Below are 17,927 nucleotides of genomic sequence, written 5' to 3'. Positions count from 1 at the left end.
ATTATTAATGAAAAATTCTCCTATATAAATCGCCCGAGGTCCCCGACCCCGAACGGCTCATTTGACTAAAAAACCTAGAAATACGTCGATCGCCTCTCATTCCGGAATCCCAACGCGCCGCCCCTCCGTCGCCGGCGATGGAGGACGTTTGTGAGGGCAAGGACTTCTCGTTCCCGAAGCAGGAGGAGTCCATCCTCCGCTTCTGGTCGTCCATCCGTGCCTTCGAGACCCAGCTCAAGCGCACCGAGGCAATGCCGGAGTATATCTTTTACGATGGCCCGCCCTTCGCCACCGGGCTCCCCCACTACGGCCATATTCTCGCCGGTACTATCAAGGACGTGGTCACCCGCTACCAGTCCATGAACGGACGCCACGTCACCCGCCGCTTCGGCTGGGACTGCCACGGTCTCCCTGTCGAGTTCGAGATCGACAAGAAACTCGGCATACGCAGCCGGGACGACGTCCTCGCAATGGGTATCGCCGCGTATAATGAGGAATGTCGTTCTATCGTCACGCGGTACGTGAATGAATGGGAGCAGGTGATCACGCGCACGGGCCGTTGGATCGATTTCAAGGACGATTACAAGACGATGGACCTCAACTTCATGGAGTCGGTGTGGTGGGTGTTCGCCCAGCTGTGGAAGAAGGATCTTGTGTACCGCGGGTTCAAGGTTATGCCTTACAGCACCGGGTGCAGGACGCCACTCTCAAACACTGAAGCCGGGATGAAATATAAGGTTCTATTCAGATTTCTTTTGTTTTTTATCAGTCCTGTTCGGAAGTCAATTTTGCTTTTTGAGTATCTATAGTCGCATTTCTTCCCCTTTTGATAATTGTAGGATGTCTCGGACCCTGCAATCATGGTGTCATTTCCAATAGTTGGTGATCCTGATAATGCGGCGCTTGTAGCATGGACAACTACTCCATGGACACTTCCTAGCAATCTTGCTCTGTGTGTCAACACTGATTTTGTGTATGTAAAGGTCAGTCTTGCCTTAATGCTAACTTTTTTCAGTGTTATTTATGAGCTTCTTGCCTTAATGCGGCGCTTTGCTTTTGGTTCTATTATAATGACCTAAAAGCAAGTTTGACTATCCAGTTTATTTTAATATGAATATTTCAATGACTCTATCATCAATTAATTATTCACATATCACTTTATTTTGAATATAGTACATAACTCATTTCTCATGAATACCGACCCTAGTTTAACCACTCTTATACACTGTAAAATTATTTTTCAAATGTTATATTGTCACAATTACATGCTTATGATACAATTAATTCAACGCATCACAGATCAGTTATCATAAACAACATCCTGTATCACATTCATTGTTTAGGATTTAGGCAGCTTCTAACTAAAACTTCTCTAGTTTAAGAGAGAATATTTATTTGTACTAATTCAGAAAACTTCAACCATTTGAATCTTAAAACAGGTCAAACTGTTTTCCTCTCATTCTAAGGAGTAGTCCTCTATTTGTTTAGACAACATTTTGAGCTATTCTCTCGTGAGATCATGTGCAGTTTACTGATTTTTTGCATTCCGGTTTATGAGATATTAATGAAGAGGCCAATTCATTACTACTTGTATGCATTGAACTAGTTGTATGTATTGTATGTTCAGCTTCACGGCAATGATGATGATGGTGCTATACAATTGGCATTACCAGGTGGAACGTGACTATCTGTATTGCTGCATAGTGGTCACCCACAAAATTAGAATTGTGATAAACCACCAGTTTGTGTTGAACCAAATCAAATAAAGTCCAGTTATTGCTTGCCTTCTTTTCAAACCGTAAGGATTTTTTTGATACATGTTAACATTTGTTGTTTGGGGGGGGGGGGGGGGGGTGTTAAGCAGTCGAGTGGGAAGCAATCTCCATAGAGGGTCTGGGGCAACTCTGACCCAGGGGTTGAGGGGCACATTTGGCAGGGTGCTGCTCGTCCTGTCATCCTTGCTGAGGTTTGAAGCATGGACACTCAAACCCTCAAGTCGACCAATCAGGTTCTATTGAACATGATAGAGTATGAGGATAAGTTGCTAGGAAGATACTCTTGTGAGTTCAGATTGAAAGCTGATACTATTGTGAGTTCAGATTGAAAGTTGATTTTTTCTATTGTTGATTGGGATAGTCGATGACCACTTTTAAATGATTCCTGTAATTTGTAAGTTTGTCAAGCTCAGATATGTTTTATGTATGCATTTTCAATAGCATCATACTTATCATTCCTTTGCATGTTTCAAACTCTTGTATAAGTTTTTTGTTTCTGTTTCCTTGTGATTCCTATGTAAACAATGGCAGGTCCAAGAAAAAACATCAGGTGCAATATATATTGTTGCAGAATCTCGGTTGTCCCAGTTGCCCAGCAAAAAGTCAAAATCAGAATCAGCTGGAGCAGTTGTGCCTCCACAAGACAAGTCATCAGCCAACTCTAAGAGCAAGGGAACCGCCAACAGTAAAACTAAGAGTGGTGTTGATGCTGGATCATATCAGTTAGTGGAGAAATTAACAGGCGCTTCTTTGGTTGGATTGAAGTGAGTAAAAATTACATTTTGCCAAATGTTTCATTCTACCTATTTGTAGGTACCTATGGTCACGATCACTGATGTAAAAATGTTTTATGCGGCTGCATATGCTTATCTAATGATGGATTACATTGCATATCCTATATGTGGTATAGATATACAGATACTTTTATGCATCCTATGTGTGGTCTAGGTCAATATGTGTGCTGCACATTTGATGTGTCCATGCCTAACTTCAGATCAAATTGATTGTCAAATACAGATATATAAAAGATGATTTGATAAATTTAGTGTTATAGGTAATCTAATAATGATAAACAATGAAGAAAGTAGGCTGTGTGTGATGTTTAGAAGTTCGATGATATACATAGATGGCTTGCTTTTCAGTGTTTTGCAGACTTGTTTAGAACTAGATTAACTGTAAGGTTAGCTATATAGTAAATTTTAATTGATGCTATAGATGAAATTTGCAAGTGGTACAATGTCAAAAGGTATTTTATGTGATCGAGGCTTTGGAGATACAATGAGAAATAACAAATCTTTTAACTACAAATTCATGGGTTTGAGCTTTCTAAGTTTCAATTTCTAAAGTGTCAACTGCACCTACTTTCCACTAATTGTATAACTATTTTGTAGGATTCTAGCCTTTCTTTCTAGAGTATGAGAGTCAATGTTCCTTTTCTTCTATGTTACTCGTCAATGACAAATTTGTGTTCAACATTTTTTGTGCAAAAAATTCCCAAAATCCTTTTGGAAATTCAGACATCAATTATCTTATGCATTTTTTTTCTGGTACAGAGCTTTCATAATGTTGTTTGTGCAGATATGTTCCTCTGTTTGATTACTTCTTGAAGTATTCAGAGACAGCCTTCAGGGTAATTGCAGACGGTTATGTAACTGATGATAGTGGAACTGGTGTTGTTCATTGTGCACCAGCTTTTGGTGAAGACGATTACCGGGTCTGTGTGTCTTCTGGTATAATTAAGGTAGGAATTTGTTGATCATTTGTGGTTGTTCAAAGTCATTGTCATTTCAGATCATGATGCAATCAAAATAATCTAATATTTTTTTGACCAGTAAACTTCAATTATTTCTCCAGATTTTTGCCAACACCTGTAGGACCTTGTAGCATTTGGACCTCTATGCAAATGTTAATGTAAATATTTAATTGTTTATGACAGTTTAAAACATGCAGGTAACTATTTATGCTTTGATTAATATTCTAGTCATTATTGCATTTTGGTATCTATCAAATGCAAGTATGCTTCAAAGGGCCCACATTGCCCTTGAGATGCGATCAAGGATTAAAATACCGAGCCGTATCGCGTGATACGGACGAAATTTTTCGTTCCGCCGTGGTATCGGCACCGGCACAACACTGGCACCACGGTTCCGGCATGAAAACGCCGCCGGAGGCGTCGCTCGGGCGCGGCGACGCCTTCGGAGGCGCCGCCGGGGCCCGGCGACGCCACCGGAGGCGACACCTGGGCCCAGCGACCCCGCCGGAGGCGGCGCGTGGGGCCGGGAGTCGCCTCCGCGCACGGGCAGCGCGCGATCGCGATGATTTTTGATTTTTTTTATTTTTTAACTTAAGTATTAATTAAGTTTTAATAATCAACTCCTAGCTATAGTTCGGGATAATTTAAATAGGATTTAATAAAATCTATAAAATTAGTTTATTATTTTTAAAAAATATTTTATTTTTTATTTTTAATTATTTAGATTAAAAATTTTATTTTAGTTAATATATTATATATTTTAAAAATACCGAAACTATACCGGCATGGTACGATATGGTACCGAAACTGTATCGTTCCGGTTCGGGACCGAAACTCCGGCACGGCTCGATATTTTAATCCTTGGATGCGATTATTGAGTAAATAATTCATTGGCACTGTCACTTTTGGCCTTTGTTGTTTGGGCTTGGAACTGAACCTTCATTATTCTCATTTTCAAAACCAAGTTATTATCAAGAGGAGATGACTGAATTTACTTAACTTTCTATTTCTTCAACTCCCAATAGCTACTTCCTGATTGCCAGCAAATATTGTTTTTTCCCTGCAAACGTTGTTTTTTAGGAGAATTTTGAACTTTTTATGTATTTTCTGGATACATGTTCTGATAATGGGATTGTTGTAAACGGAGAAGGAACTATTGTGATTTCTTATGTCAATATCTCCATCCCCATATCCGTTATTGAGTTGCTTACTTGGATGTTATCCTACATAGCTGATTCACGATTACTATACTTATCAATATCACAGAATTATGAAGAATGATACTGTAATCTTAACAGTTTTAGGTTGCTGACATAATTATTTGCTTTTAATGAATAGGATGTGGATCTTTTTGTAGCAGTCGATGCTGATGGTTGCTTTACTAAAGAAGTATCTGATTTCTCTGGGCGCTATGTTAAGGATGCTGATAAAGATATTATAAATGCAGTTAAGGTAAGACATTTGATTATGGGTTTACTCAATGTATACGGTGTTAAGCGACTCATGACTAATTAATGAGATGTGTCTTAATCCTTCTTTATATAACTCCAGAATTTGCAGGATGACAAATTCTTATGTGGTATGCTTCTATTGAAATTTTAAAACAGTTCTTAACTTGTGAAATAATTATATATGGAATTCTTATAAGATTTTCATTTGATTATGCTTGCTTTTAAAATCTTAGTTATAAAATTTGATACATCCTTACCTGTTGACCTAAAAATATGTGGCACTATTTTTTTTGTTTTTTGTAAGGTGATTCGTCATGCTTGTTGTCTTTGATGGAAATTAATGTCACCAAATTTTCTTGTTTTTCTTATGTTGTTAGCTAAAAAATGTTCAAAATTCAATAAATATTTTTTCCTTAATCTACATCACTTGTTCATCTTATCTTTATGTTGGGGGTTCATTAATTATTACTTGTATAACATCTCTAATGCTTGATCAGGCGAAAGGAAGACTTGTCGATAACAAAAGTATGGTGCATTCTTATCCTTTCTGCTGGAGATCAGACACTCCCCTTATATATCGGGCGGTTACTAGTTGGTAAATCACTTTTTAATGTTGTTGATTGAATTTTTTTTTTGACAAATTAAGTTTTTAGTTCCACTATTCTATAGGAAGTTTGACATGCTAATAATGGGTAGACTAGTTTTTGGTATTTTTAGAGGTGACTTACACACAAGGAATAAGATGCCACACCCGTGCTGGTCGGGACAGGACGGGATGGGTGAATTACCTTTTTTTCTCGCCGATTGGCATGAAACCATGTGGAACAGGTTGAAAGGAGGTGTGAGACTGTTGTGACATCACAGTAGCCTTGTGGCAGTCTCCGTCAGGTTGTGACGATCTCATGGCAGCCTCTATAAGGTTGTGGAGGCTAGGTGTGATCAGTGTGCACAATCTTGCAATGGTAGGCCACGACCTCGATGTGATAGGTCGTTGTTATGGGTGTTTTTACTATTATTTTTTCCTTTCTTCTTTTCCCCCCTATTTCCATCTTTGCCTTTATTTTTCATTTTTTTCCTAAAGTTAATTCCTTTCCCTCCGTTAACTTTTTTCCCTCCCTCCATTAATCTTTTTCCTCCTTCATTTGTTATTTTTTCCCCTCCAAATGTCCATGAGGGCACCTGTTAATCTCTTTAAAGATGGTTAATTTTTTTTCTATCCTTCATCCATCCACGAGGTAAACACAGAGAAAAAAGAACCTCTTTAAAGATAGAGGAGATAGATTGTTAGGAATGACAAAAAATATATATAATCTCTAACATTATAAAATATATTATTGCTAATGAATTAAATTATTATATATATAAATTTAGTTTAATTTTAAATTAATCAAAATAAATCTAAATTAAATCTAGTTTAAAGCTACTTGATGCTGCCATGTCCATTGGTGGACTTCAGTTAACTCTAAATTGACTTTTACTCAATAAGAATCAAACATTTCACAATATTTGACGAGATAAAATCAAAACTTAAACTCAACATTCAATATCTCAAATATAGCTTAATAGTAAGCATCTATAGCAATGAAATATTAATAAACATATTTTTTAATCAATATATTTTATATTTAAAAAAGTATTGAAACCATATCAGCACGGCACAATACAATACCAAAACCGTATCATTTCATTCATAAACATGATCATGGAGATCTTTTTTTGCCGTCGAGTTATTGCTCTTATTTTGAAGAAATAATTTTGTGTTGTTGAATTACCTGATTGTGTATCTATTATTTCAGCTTAACTTTTCAGGTCAAAGCATGTCTGTTGACTAGGTTAACCATTTTGTTAGTTCAAATGAAACTGATTGTTCAATTGTTGTTTGGATGACTTAAAAAGTGGGAATATTGAAAAGGAGGCCATCTGTTGTTTGGTTAAATTATAATTGTGTTTTTTACTGCTGATGATGTCAATTTCTCTATATCATGTTCTGCACATATGTATATTTCATGTCGAATCTTTTCAATCTTTCAGTGGTTTGGTAGCTAGAAATCCTTGTGCCTATCAAAGTAATTACAATTAAAATCTTACATTAATAAGAAAAATCATTCCTCAATCTGGGGTTGCAAGTCCATTATGCATAAAACTTCGTGGATAGTGAGAATGAAACTGCTCCCTTTTTTTTTGTAGTTCTTATTATGAATTATGTAGTTTCACATGCATGCACATGTATGTTCAGGTTTGTTTCAGTTGAGAAGATTAAGGAACAGTTGTTAGAAAGTAACAAGCAGACACATTGGATCCCTGAATATGTGAAGGTTTGATCTTTTCCTTTTTTTTAGAATTTGTGTAGAATGAGACAGCTCTTATGGTCCAAATCTACTTTTGACTACAGGAAAAAAGGTTTCATAATTGGCTTGAAAATGCTAGAGATTGGGCTGTTAGCCGAACTAGGTTTTGGGGCACTCCTCTTCCTATTTGGGTCAGTGAGGATTTCATTGAGAAGAGAGTTATTGGTTCTATTAGTGAACTTGAGAAGCTATCTGGTGCTAAGGTGCATTCATGCTTTATGTTTTGGTTGGAATTCTTTCAATTTGTCATCTGAATTTTGACCTTTTATATTGTCTTTTTAAGGTTACTGATCTTCATCGTCACAATATTGATCATATAACCATTCCCTCTGAACGTGGTCCAGAGTTTGGTGTTCTTCGTCGTGTGGATGATGTGAGTTTTCTCAAGACAATTTGTGTGAATAGTTATTCAGACATAAATCTGTATGGTATTTTATACCTGTTGTTCCTGTTTATAATTCACACATATGATCTACAATAACTTAGGCTTTTTAAGAACTGTTTTTTGTGCAAGTGTTTTCCCATGATGCTAGTGATATTTCGAAGTATAAATATTATTTGCTTAATTGCTTTAATCTGCTGGTTTTTGCCAGTTCTTGATCGAACACTCATCTAGATTTCAGGGTTGATTAACAACAACAAGCTCTCTTAATGATTTTTTTTTTATTTTATAAAATGCCACATGTCCAAATCTGTGGAACAGTGCAGACATGTGAGAGAAAACCGACTGCCTGAACTTGAAATATCCACATCCCTCAACCACCAATATTTTGGCGTCCTAACAGATTTTAAAGTTAGCTAAATTGAAGAGCTTTTATTAGGATTGATTAGTTGATAAATGGCTAAGTTGATAGTTAAAAGTTGTTAAATAGAGCTTGATTGGTTTCTTCTGGTGTTGCGGTTTATACTCTATATAGTCTGCAAATGATTTTCTATTGAATCAAACCCTATTTTGTTGGGTGGTGAATAAATTTATTTTATACATCTTCCAGGTTTTCGACTGTTGGTTTGAGAGTGGGTCAATGCCATATGCTTATATTCATTACCCTTTTGAGAATGCCGAACTCTTTGAAAAGAACTTTCCTGGACACTTTGTGGCTGAGGGAATTGACCAAACCCGAGGATGGTTGGTTTTTCTCTTATAACAATTTTTGAAGCATGCTAAATATATTTTATTCTAGATATGACCTTGTGTTAATTTCTAATGCTATTTTCCACCATCTTACTCCATTTTCATCTTTTAGTCTGTAAATGAGCCTCATTATCTCTATGCAACAATTTGAAGGGTTTTTTGGTTCAAGTGTCACTAGATCAGCTTTATTCATTTTAGTTGATTGTCTAATTAGAGATGTTAGATATGTAATTTGACTGGTAAGGCAAATGCTTTGTTTGTTTGTTTGTTTTTTGTTACCACCTGTTGCCTTGGTTTGAACTCTTCTGTACACTCTTGATTGTTCCTACGTTAATGAAACTAATAGAGATGATTCTAATTGGTGTGCGATGCTGGTGCAAAGCTGCAGTCTTAGTCACATAGCATTTGTCATGAATTTAGGATATGAAACTAACAGAAAGGAATAGCTGATGTGTAACTACGTTAATGACACTGGTGAGAGAAGATGAACGAGACTACAAATTGGACAAAAAGGATTTGGAGTGAGAAATATGCATAATAAGAAAGAGGATGCCAAAACAACAAAATATCCATTCTTTTTTTATTTACCATGCAAAAAATCCTATTCCGATTAACACAACCTCCACTAACTTCTTAATCAAGATTAAGTTGTCATCAAACCTTTTAATCACTTGGTTTGTCACATGAAATTGAATGATTTTATAGCTCACATGACCCAAGATTATATTTCTTTCATGTTCATCTTATTTTTGTCCTAATGTTGAAACTTCATGCTGAGTGTACTTGATAGGTTGTAGTTTAAACACTTCTACTTTGGACAATTTGTTCCTGTATTTTTGAGACCTGAGTACTTCCATTGACATGTTCACTTGAGAACCTGATGGTTGGTTTATTAATTTTTTGATGACTGTGATAGTTTTGATTTTCAAGGATTACATTCGACTATCATATTGAATTTTTTTCGGAGGATCTATGGACAATCTGCTTGCTCATTTGTGCATCTTTCTCATCATTTAGTGTCTCGAAGAATATGCAATTATTGGATATTGTTTGTGTTCATAAATCCAACGATTTTCAGCACTATTGAGTGATTGTGTATAAGAATACTGAGCTAGCCTATAATGTCTCATGCTAGTTCCTATCGACACCTCAATGCTTATTTTTATATGTGATAATATTTTAGGTTCTATACACTTATGGTTTTATCTACGGCGTTGTTTGGGAAGCCAGCATTTAGAAATCTCATCTGCAATGGTCTTGTGTTGGATGAGCATGGGAAGAAAATGAGTAAAAGTTTGAAGAATTATCCATCGCCAACTGAAGTCATAGGCGATTATGGAGCGGTATGCAATTAGCTTCACTAACACGAAGTTAATGTTGAGTTATGATAATTTGTTTTGTTCATATATACAATTTCCATGGTGATAATGATTACATGGAACCTACAGGATGCATTGCGATTATATTTGGTTAATTCTCCTGTAGTACGCGCTGAGAATTTGCAGTTCAAAAAGAATGGCGTGTATAATGTTGTAGGTGGCTCTTTTTATCATGATTTGTTTGTCATGTGGATTGTCTGTGATGTTTGTTTTAATATATTGTTACTGTTACCTATTCTGTTTTGCTTAAGCAGGTCAAAGATGTCTTCCTTCCGTGGTATAATGCATATAGATTCCTTGTCCAAAATGCAAAAAGGCTTGAGGTTGAGGGTCTCACATCCTTTGTTCCAGTGGATTATGAAGCTCTTCAGAACTCTTCAAATGTGCTTGACCAATGGATAAATTCAGCCACTGAAAGTTTAATTCAATTTGTTCGTCAAGAAATGGATGCTTATCGGTTGTACACGGTATCTTCATATATCCTTAGTGTTCATGTTGTTCTAAACTTTAAAATTATGATATATGAATTTTCTCCTTTTTTTCTTCTTAATGTGGCTTTTTTTGCAGGTCATTCCATATCTTTTGAAGTTCATCGACAACCTTACCAACATATATGTGCGGTTTAATCGAAAGAGATTGAAGGGGCGTACAGGAGAAGAAGACTGCATAATGTCGCTTTCAACTTTGTATCATGTATGCTCATCTTTTTTACATGTGGGATTTATCATCCTGTATTGCACTTTCTCTTCCTATGTTTGTAGTGCAAGATATTGCATGATACTTGTTATTTCAATTGCATTTGATGTTGTTAAAACCATCATATATTTATCTATTTCATCATTGCACTAGTATTTCTGATCAGCTAAAACCATCATAAGGAATACATTATAAGTGGAGAAAACCATACATTATGAAATTTGTGAAGCAAACCATTGAGAATAGGTAAAAAAAACTTGGCTTCAGACTTACACTTGTAAGGTCAACTTTGATGTTATTTATTTTTAAGCAATTAATGAGAAATACTAAGGAAAGAAGGGTTTTCTCATGATTTCTATTTACTTATGAAAATTTATGCTAAAGTTCCTGGACTTTTATTTTGGTGGGTTTTAGAGAGGCTGCAAACATCTAGCAATAAAATCCTTGTATGATAATATAGTTATGTTAAACATAGCTAATAATTTATGTAATTATAGGTTGAAATGCTATCTTTAAGCTCTTATCCTTTTCATTGCTACTAGATGAACTTATTAATCATATTCAATATAAATCTCCCTAGTGAATGTTATTTCCATTTAGTGGTCTGCTGATAGATGAGAATTAAGATACACATTTGAAGTTTTAACAAATAGAAATCGAGCACATTTGAAATTGAATATATGAAATATTCTTATAGAGTTTCAAGAATCCCAAGCTTGAATGAAAAATGTTAATAATTGTGTTAGGCCTTGTTAGCCAATGCCTAAACGGTCTAAATCCATATGAGTGTGACTAGGACTAGATAGTTGTAAAGTGATCCTAGTGTCTTCACTGCCAATCACCTTGATACAACCTTGCATGGAGCTCAATGGAACTTGCATAGGACGTGAATGCAAGGATGAGAATCATGGAATAGTTGGGACAAACATGACTTGATGATGATGACAACGATGACAATATATTTCAGCAATGATAGAATAAACAGCGTGATGATAGTGAAGTTGAATGGTTTAGATATTTTGGATCTATTATTCAACAGGGAGATATTGGAATATGTTTTGATAGAATAAAATTGCTGGACCTCATATTTTGTTTGTTGCTCTTTTGTTATTTATTTTATTAATTTTGATGCGAGTCTCTCTGCCTTTCATGCATTGTCAAATCCTTCAATGCCATCTGTATCATTCATCCAATATTTGATGGGATAAGATGAAAACTCTTATTACTATCTTTGGTTTTGAAAACTGATATCACTGTAGACCAATTTTTTTTTTTGCTCTTTTGAAGTCATCTGGATTCCATTTTCAGCTACCTAAGCCAGGCTTCATTTTAATCTCAAGAAACATTATTAAATTCTGCATAATGTGATAGATACTTTGATCACTCATATATAGTTTGATATTTTTTAGGTGCTTTTAACTACCTGCAAAGTGATGGCTCCATTCACACCTTTCTTTACGGAGGTTCTTTATCAAAACCTTCGGAAGGTCTCTGATGGATCTGAGGAAAGTGTTCATTATTGTAATTTTCCTTCAACATTAGGGAAGGTATAATTATCAGTTTCTTAGCAGCAATTTTTCCATTACTGTATAATTTCTTCCAGTTCCATTTTAACTTGCTTAAATATCTTCTGCCGATATCTTTAGAGGGACAAGCGCATTGAACAAAGTGTCACGAGGATGATGACCGTCATTGACCTGGTGCGCAATATTCGGGAACGTCACAGTAAACCTCTCAAAACACCACTCAAGTATGAGGAATTGATTTTTTACTTTTTACTATAATGTCTTCCTTTTTATTGAGCAATTGTTTTTGTTCTTTTATTTTTAGGGAAATGATTGTTGTTCATCCTGATTCGGACTTCCTTGAAGATATTACTGGAAAGTTGAGGGAGGTCTGGTTTCAACTAAATTTTGTTTTCTTGCATTAGTGTAGTTTCCATTTGCATTGCTACACTCTTAATTTAAAGATTTGGATTTTTTTGGAGGTGTAAATTTATATGAATTATATTAACATTCCCTCTGGTTAACCCATCTGTTGCTATTGGAGTTTAGTAGGAAAACAATAATTCAGAAAATGACCAATTTCTGTTTATGATTGTCATTGTTCAAGAGCATAGAAAATCCTAAACGAATTAAACAGACTCAGTTCTAACTGACCAGATAAGAAAGTGAAATTCATGAACCTCAATTTTAGTGATACTTTGTTAATTTTAAATTTTGAAAGCAAACCAAACTTCCAAGAGAACAATGAACGCGAAAAGAAATACCAATCCCTTTTCTTTTTATATTTATTTTGAGGTTACTTAACACCTTTCATGTGTTATTTTCTGTCAAAAAATTGCTTTATTACACCTTTCATTGTTCAAATATTTATCGTTGTTCTTCCAATATGGGGTCATTTTACTGAATTGAAATGCAAATGTTCTCTGGATATTGTAGTACGTGATGGAGGAGCTCAATGCTAAATTAGTGGTTCCTTGCAATGATCCTTTGAAGTATGCTTCATTACGGGCTGAGCCTGATTTTAGGTATGCTGTGGCTTTCACTAAGTCTTTTGGAATCCTTCAGATTGTGATAGCTGATTTCTGTTTTGTATTTTTTTTTTAGCGTATTAGGTAAAAGATTGGGGAAGGCAATGGCTGCTGTGGCTAAGGAGGTTAAAGCAATGTCTCAGGCTGACATACTGTTATTTGAGCAATCTGGGGAAGCCACTTTCTCTGGGCATTGCCTGAAGCAGAATGATATAAAGGTCTAAAATTTAAGATCTTCAAAATCTTATAAAGTTTTGGTATATGATTAATCTTCCGTAGAACACTTGAGCTAATCATTCTTTAGGAAACTTTGCAAATGGACTACTGTATACTATAAATCATAGTTCTAGGTATTTTTTGTACTACCTGTTCCAGATTGTATATACATATATGGCCTGGTATACAGGTACATACTGTTTGGAGTCTAGATTGTTATTGTTATCATACTGATAATTCAAACCATTCTCTACATTTGCTGCACTGGTGAATTTTGACGTTATTATCTGATCAAGTTATGCATTTCCCCTTTTGCAGATATTTTTTCTTATGTTACATGCTTCTTAGCTAATGGAATGTCTTATCTATCTATCTATCTCTATTATATAAACCTTTACTTTTGCTGCAATTTGGATTTTTTAGTCTGAAGAAAGCTCTTACATTAAAATTGTGACTTCTATACTATTCAGATGCACCACCTATCTTCCTTCTCGTGTTTGTGGCTTATCTTGTGATTAGGGTATCTTCACTGCCTATCTTATTTTCTAGAATTTTTGGGTGTTGCTGTGTTGATGACCAACCTGGTGGTCCAATAGAGATAGAAGAAAAGTTCAAGACATTTATGCTATATTTCTGTATTATTTCTTTGGGAGTTATTTCAATATAGTTATGATGGTCTGCTTCAATGGTGCATAACAGTGATAACATGTGGCTAGCATTCTATCTTTGTGCCGCTGATTAAAGAATCATACACACCAATATGTATTTGCCTAAACCTCTCGATGCTTGGACATTGTTTTTTTTTTTTTTTTTTTTTGCATCATCTGTCTTGATTTTCAGGTTGGTATATTTTCGCCATAATGTACTGTGTTTTAGATAAATTAATTAACAGCTATAGCAATAAGCTGTCTTAACTCATATGGCTTTAACACATGTATCTTACTCTCGCCATTAATTTTATTATATTTTACTATTTTAATCAAATAACTTGATAATCCTTTTTGAGTTTTTGGATTCATTCTGGATTAGTTGTCTTTATGACATATCATGGTGTTAATCTGTATGTTTTTCTCATTGCCTAAAACATATAGGTCATGAAGATTTTGATGTTCCACAGTTCAACTACTTTAAAATCTCTAATTATTGTGGTTCTGAGAGATCACTGCATTTGGTGCATGCTTTCAGATATTGCGGGAGTTCAAACGGCCTGCTGATAGCACAGAAAAGGAGATTGATGCTGCTGGAGATGGTAAAATAAAGTTTGTCTCTAGATCATAATGTAAAATTCCATTTCCTCCCCATGCTCAGTGTCATACCCCTTTCCTCAGGTGATGTTTTGGTTGTATTGGATTTAAGGGCTGACGAATCATTGTTTGATGCAGGAATTGCTCGAGAGGTAAGTTATGGTGTCTGAATTTTTCTTCAGATTGTGGAGGTTTTACAAGTCAATAATATTTCTTCTCCTACATATTCATCATGTTATATACGGCTTTCATTTAAAGAACAGATTCATTGTTTTTTCATATATCTGCACTGGATATTGAAGGCTACTTTTACCATGTCTATGTTCGAACTGCTAAATCTCATAAATTGGTCTTTCGAATTTTCAATATTTTATTACTTGCGAAGGTGCAGTAATTGAATTTTGGTTGCACTTGGAATCAATATTTCTAGGATAACATTGATTCATACTTTCCATTTGTCTATTATGCTTTGGACCATTAAAATTTCCTCTCCAATGCCATCTCTCTAGAAGTGCTCCCCTCATACTGTGTTATGTATGTGTACATATCTATGTCTTGGTTATTGAGTTCAGCCATGTTGGTCTGCTTTGGAATTGATTGGAGTGTAATGTGTTTTAGAACATTGCCAATCTTGTGTCCCCAATTGCCTGTTAAATTTGCTTGTTGCTGTGAAATTGAGTTCCAGAATGAGGATCCTTTCACTTGGAGAGATATGAAAGGATAGGATATGGAAGATTTTATTTTCGTTCTTCCATGAATGTACAAGTTTTACACCTATGAAAAACAAAATAATGTTTGATGCTTGCTCAGCGTTTGTTACTATTTGAGTTAGGTTGTCAGCCGCATTCAGAAATTGCGCAAGAAAGCTGGTTTGGATCTCACTGATGTCGTGGAGGTATACTATGAACCTCTTGGCAAAGATAAAAATATCTTGGAGAAAATTGTGGAATCGCAGGTATGGTCTTCATTGTGTTCAGCTATGTGCTTATTCTTTGGTTACCCTTATGGTGGATATCCTTCAAATTTTTCCTGTGGCATTTCTGCTGCAGGAGGAATACATCAAAGATGCTCTTGGATCCCCTTTACTTCACCAAACATACACTCCTGCTGATGCTGTAAGTGTTAAGCAATTAAAGAAATTATATTGAATGAGCGCAGTTCTATTGCAAACCTTTTTCTTTTCTTTTCTGCCAAAACAAACATCTTTGCTCTCTATTTTGATGCATCACCATTATATCTAATTTTTATTTTTCTGTAATTTGTCAATGGAATCGTAGTTCCTTGCAGCTTTCATCCTTATTTATTGTTTTTTTTTTTAATTTTTCAAGGCATTATTGTTCATCTATCAATTTAGTGTTGCTCTATTTCCTCCTTTGCACATGTTATATTACCCTTTTCGACTGGGCTGATATTGTACTTTGTGCTACTGATCTCAGGTGATTTTGTGCCAGGAGGAGTTTCAGGTAGAGCAATTACTATATCCTCTGATATATGATTTTATGTTGATTGCGGAGCAGTGGGGGTTGCGAGGGCTCCATGTTACAGTCTCAGTTGACTTGACAGACTGCTTGACTAGTGTTCTATAATCTATTGCAGGTTTTGCTATCCCATGAGGAACTACCTAATGTCTCCTTTGTTATCAGCATAGCAAAGCCTGCTCTTGTGTTTGATACTGAAGCCATTGTTGCATTATATTCAGGTTATATATATATATATATATATATATATATATATATATAGCAATTTATTTCAAATTGTCATATAGCACGCTGAACTTGAGATTTGAACACCTGCATTTTATGTTGTAGGCGATAAGAAGCTTGCTGATAATTTACAAACATATTTGTCATCAAGAGAAGTTTCCAATTTGAAATTAGAGTTTCAAGGTGGAAATGGAAAGGTTAGGCCTTTCAATTGTCATTCTTAATTTAATCTTCGTGGTATTTTTATTCTGCTTAAATTTTGCTGATAATTTTCAACCACCTTGCAGATCAAGGTAGATTGTTTTCAGAATCAACCTGTGGTTGAGTTGGAGCTAGAAAAGCATGTCTTTCTCAGTGTAGCCGATTCCTACTTGAGAAGGAAGGAACTATTGAATTATTAAATGAAAGGTTATCGTGAAGTTCTTCCTACTGTATTGGTATTCAATAATTTAGTTTATAGGTAAGTATTTCTGATAGTGAGTGTGTTATTTATATTGCTAGACTGCATAGGCTGATTAATTAGACAATAATTAGAAAGAAATAGGAGCAAATCAATTTTAGTGCAGTTTTAACATTTTTGGTCGATTATTTTAAACAATGTTTCCTTCAGTACCTTAGTGGTATAATCCCAATAGTTTTAAACAAATCTTTGGTGTTTGGATGACTTCAATATGTTGATACATTTATAAATTAAATAATTCATATTGATTTCATTTGGTTGCTCACCATTTTATTTGTATGAAAGGGAAACCACAAGTCCTACACTGTGATCTACTTGTCGACATGATTAAGTATTTCTTTAATGAAAGGGGTGCATGTTATAATGGCACTTAACTAGTTTGATGTATTTGTCTGAGATACTAGCACAGTTTGAATATTCATAGAATTATAACTAATGATATACGAGTTTGGGATTTGCTTACCATTCAATGTTTTGTTTCAGTAGCATTGATGCATTTTGTGATGGGGTTGCAATGCCGCATAGCTCATGTTGCTCTGTTATGTTAATATTTATACATGTTTAATGCTCAAATTCTGTCGAGATTTATAATTCTCCATAATGTTCATTCCTTGTTAACTAGTCACAAATCCGATGGTTGGAAGGGCACCCAAACATCTGTTTCTTATAGATGGTTCGCACCATCAAATTGCATCCTTGTGGCTGACTATTCATGACCAATCTTTGTTAACTTGCATCCACGATCAAATCACAAACCAAATTCAATGGTTGAAAGAGAACCTTCAAGCCCTCAGGATTACTGCAGCAAGGCACAACTTCAAATTGTCAACAAATAACAGAGCACTGTATGATTACACATTTCAAACACAACCATTTGCTGACCTCTACAGGAAAGAGATATTCATTTTATCAAATACATGAATGAATGACAGGATCGAGAGCATTTGAACAACAATTACCTTTTTTTTGATTTATTTTTTTACAAATGATTAAATTTATTAGGGGCCAAAATCAGTGTCTCCTCTTTCAGAAAATATGACTTTTGAACAACAATTACCTTTTAATAAATCGCAAACTGTCCAAAAATTACATGATAATATTTTACTTCCAGGAAAATAAAAAATTAATTAAAAATTTAATGCATTGCATGCATATAATAGTGTGGTTGACCTTCCATGTCCTGATTTTCATTTGTATCAAATTTGATATTACTAATTATCAATTGTTGTTTGATTTA

The 17,927-nt window shown here is 35.1% G+C and overlaps 1 protein-coding gene across 2 annotated transcripts; it reads left to right on the top strand.

The window, feature by feature from the left end:
• Window positions 1-137: 137 nt before the first annotated feature.
• Window positions 138-16,865, top strand: LOC141836608 (isoleucine--tRNA ligase, cytoplasmic-like). 2 transcript variants are annotated; one of them, XM_074724121.1, is made up of 27 exons: window positions 138-737; window positions 840-983; window positions 2,307-2,539; window positions 3,354-3,516; window positions 4,867-4,980; window positions 5,477-5,574; window positions 7,216-7,294; window positions 7,372-7,530; window positions 7,611-7,700; window positions 8,320-8,453; window positions 9,643-9,802; window positions 9,908-9,988; window positions 10,093-10,305; window positions 10,406-10,531; window positions 11,944-12,081; window positions 12,181-12,284; window positions 12,365-12,428; window positions 12,976-13,064; window positions 13,144-13,285; window positions 14,469-14,532; window positions 14,612-14,679; window positions 15,360-15,482; window positions 15,577-15,642; window positions 15,964-15,990; window positions 16,124-16,226; window positions 16,336-16,427; window positions 16,518-16,865. In XM_074724121.1, exons 1-27 carry the CDS (start codon window positions 138-140, stop codon window positions 16,629-16,631), a joined length of 3,588 nt encoding a protein of 1,195 aa, XP_074580222.1. In that variant the 3' UTR covers window positions 16,632-16,865. The 2 variants fall into 2 exon arrangements, with proteins under 2 accessions (XP_074580222.1, XP_074580214.1); XM_074724113.1 differs by having other exon boundaries at window positions 9,908-9,991.
• Window positions 16,866-17,927: the final 1,062 nt, after the last annotated feature.

This window comes from Curcuma longa, chromosome 1 (genome assembly GCF_044706935.1).
Source record: "Curcuma longa cultivar G26 ecotype Majalengka, Jawa Barat chromosome 1, ITB_CL_G26_1.1, whole genome shotgun sequence".
Classification (NCBI taxonomy): domain Eukaryota; kingdom Viridiplantae; phylum Streptophyta; class Magnoliopsida; order Zingiberales; family Zingiberaceae; genus Curcuma; species Curcuma longa.
The sequence above is the reverse complement of the archived record's forward strand: the minus strand, read 5'-3'. Positions and strand labels throughout refer to the sequence as shown.

Excerpts from the sequence above, each read along its gene's own strand:
- LOC141836608 (XM_074724113.1), top strand. The coding sequence starts at position 138 with ATGGAGGACGTTTGTGAGGGCAAGGACTTCTCGTTCCCGAAGCAGGAG. Across the intron at positions 7,531-7,610 it reads AGAAGCTATCTGGTGCTAAG|GTTACTGATCTTCATCGTCA; the intron begins GTGCATTCATGC and ends TGTCTTTTTAAG. Across the intron at positions 15,483-15,576 it reads AGAAAATTGTGGAATCGCAG|GAGGAATACATCAAAGATGC; the intron begins GTATGGTCTTCA and ends TTTCTGCTGCAG.